This window comes from Silene latifolia, chromosome X (assembly GCF_048544455.1).
Source record: "Silene latifolia isolate original U9 population chromosome X, ASM4854445v1, whole genome shotgun sequence".
NCBI classification, from domain to species: domain Eukaryota; kingdom Viridiplantae; phylum Streptophyta; class Magnoliopsida; order Caryophyllales; family Caryophyllaceae; genus Silene; species Silene latifolia.
Genome location: NC_133537.1, coordinates 5,670,511 through 5,677,566, shown reverse-complemented (window position 1 = coordinate 5,677,566; position 7,056 = coordinate 5,670,511). Strand labels below are relative to the sequence as shown.

Genomic DNA, 7,056 nt, shown 5'->3' with positions numbered 1-7,056 from the left:
CCCATGAAACGTACACCAAGCTTGCTCAAGTGAAAGGCCGAGCTAAATACGAAGACCATTAAAACGAAACGGAGGAATCAAAGCCCAAAGCAATGAAACAGATCGAACCTATTACCTATGGGCCGACTAAATAGTTGGGCTTGTTGTAGCCCGAGCCCAGTAGTGTAGTCATTCTCAGGATATACACGTGTTAGTGTTTAAGAATACTAGGTGTCAAAATTAGACACGTGTCAAGTTTATAGAGTTTCCATGCACAGATAAGATCGCATACGTATTTATCAATGCATTACCTTACCTATGTCTCTGTCTTGTTCTCGTTTAGAAAGATTGCAAACCAAAAACAAAAACAAAACCAAAAATATACAAAAACTAAAGTACAAGAATTGAAGATGGCAGCGACTGAAGAACCAATTCTCTCCAGGATTGATCGTCTTGATCACTTGGTAATATGTTTTCTGCTTTATTCTTTGTTCATTCACTTTAATTCCATATATTACTCCGTTCTCTTTAATTCCTTATATTATTCGTATTTTTTAATAAAATGAACTGAATTGGAGTGAACATGAATATATATTATTCGAAATGAGGGAGTAATTTCTTTTTATAACCCTTCTGTCCCGATCATTTATTATCCTATTCCATTTTGGAGTGTCTCAGTCAATTGTTGTCCTTTCTATTTTAAGAATGAACTTGATAAGCAATTTGATCATTCACACCCAGTTTAGTCCCCCTGTTATTTAGTAATTCGCCTTCTCTTTTTTACTTGGTCTCTCTTTCAAAACCAAAGGACAACAATTGACCGGAACAGAGGTAGTAATTCGTAGATTGATTGATGTTAGGGGTGGTTGTCCCTTAATTAGCTAACTAAAACTTACGGAATGCTCCCTTTGTTCCAATTAATTTACTTTTTTTTTAATCCCTTTTGAGATATTTTAATCAAACGTAAATAATTAATAATTTGACGATTTAACTTTACATTAATTTTCCCATGCATAATTTGGTTAAAATCGAAATGATAGGAATGAAGTGTACGTTGTTTTTATGTTATGCACCGTAAATGCATCATTTGAATTTAATTTGGGATGACATACATGCATGCATGTAGCTAAGGAATTTGGAGGAAATAAGAGTAGGCAGCAAGTCTCCTAAAAGCTGTTCATCTCCATCAACCCCATCAAGTGGGACCCGTACAACCGATAGCCGGGCGTGGTCCCAAGAATTTTCACCAAGGAGTCGCGATAAATACCATCATTATCGTTCAATCGAGGAGGCCATGATAGAAATGGAGCATAAAGGGAGTCTCCTTGAAAGAGTTTCCTTCATGGAAGATCGCTTAATCAAGGTATTATATTCAGTGGTTGAGCTAGGGGGCTAGCAGGGGCGCTCACCCTGGGATCAAATTTTCAAAATATTTAGTTAATTTTTTCGAATTTTTTCCAAGTGTACCTTATATCACAATTAGTCTAGTGTGAGGCGGTCTTTGACTAATAATATTTGGTGCTTCTACGAAACTGTATAGGTTTGCACGCAGGTAGAAGGAGAATTAGAAGCGGAGATCAAACACGAAAAGGAAGATAAACAAGGTGATCACAAAGGCATAAAGGAGCTTATCAAGTCATGTGTCACACCCAAACGCAAAGGCAAAGGCAAATCCAAGAAATTGGTGGATACTTAAATCGATCTGTTTTTGTAGTAATTTTAATTTTACAGTTTCTGTAAACAAAGGATGATGACGGATCTTAATTTTGTTTGCTATATTTTCTTGTTACTCTTAATCTCTTATGTCACTTCAAAGTATATTTGCATTTGGAATATTGTGAATATATAAATAAAAATGTCATTTGCATGCTTGTTTTGATCCAAGTATCACCCGGTAATAGCCGAGGCTATCTCCTTCGGGTATTGAAGGCAACTTTGAAACAATGTAAATTTTCCCGACTCTACTAGTTTTGTAAGGCTCTGATGATTCATGTCAGCCGACCTCAAATTATTTTGGGATTAAGGCTCTGATGATGATGATGATGTTGTTGCCACTACTTTTGCAAGGGGCATTTGGACAAAATTTTGAAGAATTTCTGTACTAAAAAAATAAACCCGTCTTCTCTTAAAAAACGTTTTACGTGAGTACAATTGAGTTTACAACACACGACTTTACAAGGGAAGAGTTCGATGATGGTGGTGTTTGTGCTAGAGCATTGCCGTCATTCTCATCTCGACATGATCGAGTAGGTATAAGCCTTGCCTCTTGGGGCAGTAGTACAGGCGATATGAAGATTGTTGTGACGCGTTGAGATGAAAATGTGTTTCTGAGGAGGCAGCAGGGGGGCTAGGACGTAATCAGACAGGTAGAATTGTAAGGATGGGCAGGACGCAGTGCAGGGTCATAGAAAGAGTGAATAAACAACAAACAACGAGCATGATGATGAAAAACAGGCCGAATGAGAGCGCCCACGACCCGATAGTAGGAGTTGAAAGTGAGCGTGACGACTAAAGGCAATCCTTGTTGAGAGTGGAGCATGTCTTGCATGTTGCGTCCACCTCCATACGTTGCCTCCTTGCGGATGCCTACGTATGTTCTGAACGTCTTGTGTTCTTGGCATCTTCCATACACCTTGGCCCCCTTAGAAATTGCGAGCGGCAAAGGACCAAAGAAGATTTCGAGAACCGGGGTGGTTGTATGAACTCGATATACTTGGGATTTATTCTCGATCATAGCCAGCATCGAGATGTTGATACTTAAATAACCGGTGGCTATACCCGAAGAATCCACTCCTTGTTCTATCTCAAATTCCTCCATGTCTATTCCCTGCATGTAATAACGTTAACCTTAAAAAGTCAAATGGGAACATCATATAAGATGACTGCCTATATATTTAGAAATCAATTCTTTATTAATTACGAGTTAAAGAGGTACCTGAACTGAAAGGAGAGAAGCTTTCGGCTTAGTAAGAAGATAAAAAACAAGCAATGCCGGTACCAAGCTAAACAACAACTTCCAACACAATTGTATAGCCATCCAAACAAACGAAGGACGACCCGAACCATCTTCTTCCTTAATTTCTTCGTCGTAACATTTGTCTACTACCTCTTCGTCTCCATAACAAGTTTGGGCATTATTGCTAACACTGTCCCCCAACAATTTGTTAGCACCGCCGCTGCTTGCAACCGACGAGGGCGGGCTTTCTACGTAGAAGTTGCTCCAGTTACCACTATACACTACAATTTCTCCCTCCATTTCACTACTAAACTAGTCTATTACTATACTCATGTACTTTAAAATTTATTTGGACTTTGGAGTATTATATATATCCTCGTACTGACGCCATTGTTTCTTCATTTATTATTATTATGATAGGTTATGATGATATGATCCCGCAAATTATGGGACACCCAAGTCCCACACCCGCTATCTAACGAGTAATGCTTACTACTAATCAATGCCTACATGTCCTAATCTATATCACCTTTTGCTTTACACCTTTTACAGTTGTACCTCTCTCATTTTTCATTTTGAAAATTGATTTCGTTAGTTTACGTTCCTATATAGTTTTAGACTAAAAGTGATTTGAACTGAACTAAGTCGAGCTAAATTGGACTTAAATGAGCTAAACTAGCTCAATGTGAGTCGAAACTGCGTAAAATATTTTCTCGATGAGCTAAATTGAGTTGAAATTGAGCTAAACTAGCTCAATGTGAGTCGAAATTGGACTTAAATGAGCTAAATTAGCTCAATGAGCTAAATTGGACTTAAATGAGCCTAACTATATAAAGTAGTGTCATATAAATGAGCTAAATTGTTTTTTTGTAAAAGAGGTAAATATAAATGTAATATTGTTTTCATATATAGTTCTGATAGTTATTTTCTTAGGCGGGAAAACTACTAAGAGTTTTTATTCTCTTAGTAATAGGGGGGGATTGCTTGGATCAAAAGCCAGAGGAATAAATAAGCTAGCTATGCAAGGTAGTGGTAGTTAGCGGGTTAGAGGGCGCTGTAATTATTACACGAGAGTAATAATAAGGCACAAAACAACGTTAATAGTGTAGGCAATCATTTTAATGGTCATTTTAGCAACATCTTGCTTTTGCTCCAAGACTATTATCAAGTGCGGTAAATCATGTTTCGGCTCCAAAGTAGATAGATAGATCCACTGGAAACCATCTTATCTTTACTATTGAGTAATTACTAATTGGATACATTATGGATTTGCAAGGCTGTCTTAATAATTACACTTCTTTATCTAATTTATACACTCATTGGTTATATAGTCTTATAGATACGAGTAATATTTTAGGCCAACGTTCATTTCAATTAAAATTGGCTGAATTGAAAGAAAATGAACTAAACTAAATTTAATTGAACACATTAACTTTATTTGAGTTAACTTCTATAAACAATTTAACTTAGCTAAACATAATTAAATTTAACTTTTGTTAGATTGTTTTCGAAGTAATAGATACAGTTGTCTTAAGAATTTTTATAGATGAAACAATCTCAATTCTATTTTAGAAAATATAAGAAAAACTAAAATGAGACTCAAAAGGTTTTTTTCAAAAAAAAAAATGAGACTCAAAGTTTAGGTGGTACTAAATTGCACTCAGATACATGTCACGTTTCGGACTGTGTATAAAAGTTGTTAGCTTGTATTCTTTTACAATACAACAAGTTCTAACAACTTGCGCAGATGTGTATGTTGTTGAGATTTGGAGTTGTTTTTGGAGGCGATATCAAGGGGGCGGCCAGGTCAACAATTATCCAATGTAGCCAAAATAAATCCCGTCAAATTTGGAATAGCTAGAAAACACAACTAACAACTAGAGACGTTTTTGTATTAAGAAAATACAATACAAAAGCTGAGTTCTACTCGGTAAATTATACGAAGTATGTAACAACCCAGATTATCAAACAAAGGAAAACATATGATAAAAAGATATTATCAGAGCATGTGATAACAAATGGGTCTAGGTAGCGGAAACACCTGACCAAATCTGGACTATTACTAAAACCGAAAACCAAACTAATACATTATTCAAAGGGTTCTCAAGCGGAACTGAAAACAAAATCCTAATTCATTATTAATCTCGCCTCTCGATGCATCCAACCGAGCATTATCAAGCTGCAACATCTGATCAACTTGGGAACGAAGGGGGTCGACAATTCAGTCGGGAGTAACTAGATGCACTCTCAGTCATGTTTACAACAATTGAATATAATCAACTGTTCCGGGTGTAATTCCAGAGCAGTTATATGTTACCACCCGTGCTTGTAAAATGACGTCTTTGGTTGAATCCTCCTTGCGGTCTCCTGAAACGATGAACAAACTGAGGGCTCGGCTTTGGACCGAGCGAACTCACTCCGACGCTCAAGTCAGTAACTTAGAGAGGTAAGTTGTTGTTACTTGGCAAAGTACGTATTGTAGAGAGATAAGGAAGATATTACCAGATGAATAGTGATTCTTAGGTTAAATTGTGGATCTCCTCCTCAATGAGAGTTGAGGAGTATTTATAGACTTTCACCTTTTGTCACGTAGTGGCCAAGTGGCCAAGTGGCTAGCAGGTGAAAAGACTGATCTACCCCTCGACCGAGGGACCCATGGCAGGCCGGCGGGCCCTGTTGACTCGCCGCCGAGGGGTCTTGGATATGAGTTCGCGGATGTGTGCCTCGGCTGGCTCATTGTCCCCGCCAAGGCACAAGAGACAGGCCGACAGGTGGCGTCGGTTAGGCTGTCTAAGCCGTTGACTTGCTGGCAGGGGACACAACGGTCGATACGCCAACTTACGCTGTCGCGTCGTAACCCCTAGTCGCCTCGGCCAACCGAAGGCCTGGCATGGGACACAACGATCGATACGCTAACGTACGCTGTCGCGCCGTAACCCCTAGTCGCCTCGGTCTGCCGATGGCCTGGCAGGGGACACAACGGTCGATACGCTAACATGTTCACAACGGCGGTTGGGAAGCGCAAATCCGACGCCTCGGCCAGACCGAGAGTGAAAGAGGAAGCGACCAACACGCTAACATGTTCAAGAAAAAGACGTTAAACGCAGTTGAGATACGCATTCTAGCTGCCTCGGCTAAGCCGAAGGTAAAAATGAAAAAGCGCTCAATTAATAACGCAAGAAGACAAGAAAAGACCTCGGCCAAGCCAGAGGCAAAACAAGCAAACTCTTACTAAAAATGATGTTTACAAACGAGAAGGATACAGACGACGGCCGTCCCCATAGGGATGAGCCAAAACGCAACCTACCAAAGTTTTACAAAAACAAGGAAAAGAAAAGCAAAAGGTCACAGACATGACATTTGAAGCGCCAAAAGATGGCAGGGAGGAAAGGCTCAGTAGTTGGCCCCCGAACAGCTAAAGCTATCCGAGACGCCGGGTGAGTCTGGTGACGACCGCCCGTCTCCCTACGCTTGATGTTGCCCACCATCGGCAGCAGCAGCGTCAACTTCGGTGGCCGGCCCAGAGGAAAGCTTATCATCTCCACATGCCTTCAGCTTTTCAGCCTCCTCTTTGGCCTCCTTCACCTCTGCATCATAGGCCGCCTTGGCCTCGGCTATCTGAGCCGCCTTTGCCGCCTCCTCCTTTTCCGCAACCGCTTTTTCCGCGGCATCAGCCATCTCATCCATAAGTTGTTCAAATTTTTCCCACGGAAGGAGTCTTCGTGAATGAGCCTCTTGATTGCCTCCCTGGTCGCTTCCTCGGCCGATCTCGGAATTGAGCGCACGGTCGGGGAGGATCTTAGTTTGAAGCACCTCAATATCTTTCTCCCTTTGGGCAAGAACAGCCCTAGTGCCCGCGAGTGCCTCCGACTGAGCCTCATACATCTCCCTCCATTCTTCCCTTTTGGCAACAACGGCGTCGTAGCCACCCTTATACCTGTCCCGCTCCTCCAGCAACTGGGCAGAGGTGGCATCAGCAGCCTCAAATTTGGCCCTCTCGGCTAGTAGCTGCTTCTCAGCTTCCTCCGCACGCTTCCGAGCAGCTACGAGGTCAAGCTTAGCCTTCCCGGCTTCTCCCTTTGCAGCGGAGAGATCAAGCTTAAGCCGTTGGATCAGTGGCC

At 40.9% G+C, this 7,056-nt stretch overlaps 2 protein-coding genes across 3 annotated transcripts; one reads left to right on the top strand and one right to left on the bottom strand.

Annotated features, from left to right (window-relative positions):
* The first annotated feature begins 319 nt into the window (after nt 1-319).
* Nucleotides 320-1,755, top strand: LOC141621164 (uncharacterized). 2 transcript variants are annotated; one of them, XM_074437851.1, is made up of 3 exons: nt 320-443; nt 1,106-1,342; nt 1,532-1,755. In XM_074437851.1, the coding sequence occupies exons 1-3, from the start codon at nt 390-392 to the stop codon at nt 1,673-1,675; spliced, it is 435 nt and encodes a 144-aa protein (XP_074293952.1). In that variant the 5' UTR covers nt 320-389; the 3' UTR covers nt 1,676-1,755. The 2 variants fall into 2 exon arrangements, with proteins under 2 accessions (XP_074293952.1, XP_074293951.1); XM_074437850.1 differs by having other exon boundaries at nt 1,520-1,755.
* Nucleotides 1,756-2,079: 324 nt separating this feature from the next.
* On the bottom strand, nt 2,080-3,296 carry LOC141621163 (uncharacterized). The gene is made up of 2 exons (XM_074437849.1): nt 2,915-3,296; nt 2,080-2,806 (listed from the first exon to the last, which is right to left on the bottom strand). The coding sequence occupies exons 1-2, from the start codon at nt 3,233-3,235 to the stop codon at nt 2,327-2,329; spliced, it is 801 nt and encodes a 266-aa protein (XP_074293950.1). The 5' UTR covers nt 3,236-3,296; the 3' UTR covers nt 2,080-2,326.
* Nucleotides 3,297-7,056: the final 3,760 nt, after the last annotated feature.

Bases quoted from the DNA above. Each gene is read 5' to 3' on its own strand.
- LOC141621164 (XM_074437850.1), top strand. From the start codon at position 390: ATGGCAGCGACTGAAGAACCAATTCTCTCCAGGATTGATCGTCTTGAT. The intron at 444-1,105 runs GTAATATGTTTT...GCATGCATGTAG, and splicing joins TTGATCGTCTTGATCACTTG to CTAAGGAATTTGGAGGAAAT. The intron at 1,343-1,519 runs GTATTATATTCA...GAAACTGTATAG, and splicing joins TGGAAGATCGCTTAATCAAG to GTTTGCACGCAGGTAGAAGG.
- LOC141621163 (XM_074437849.1), bottom strand. From the start codon at position 3,235: ATGGAGGGAGAAATTGTAGTGTATAGTGGTAACTGGAGCAACTTCTAC. The intron at 2,807-2,914 runs GTACCTCTTTAA...TATTACATGCAG, and splicing joins CTTCTCTCCTTTCAGTTCAG to GGAATAGACATGGAGGAATT.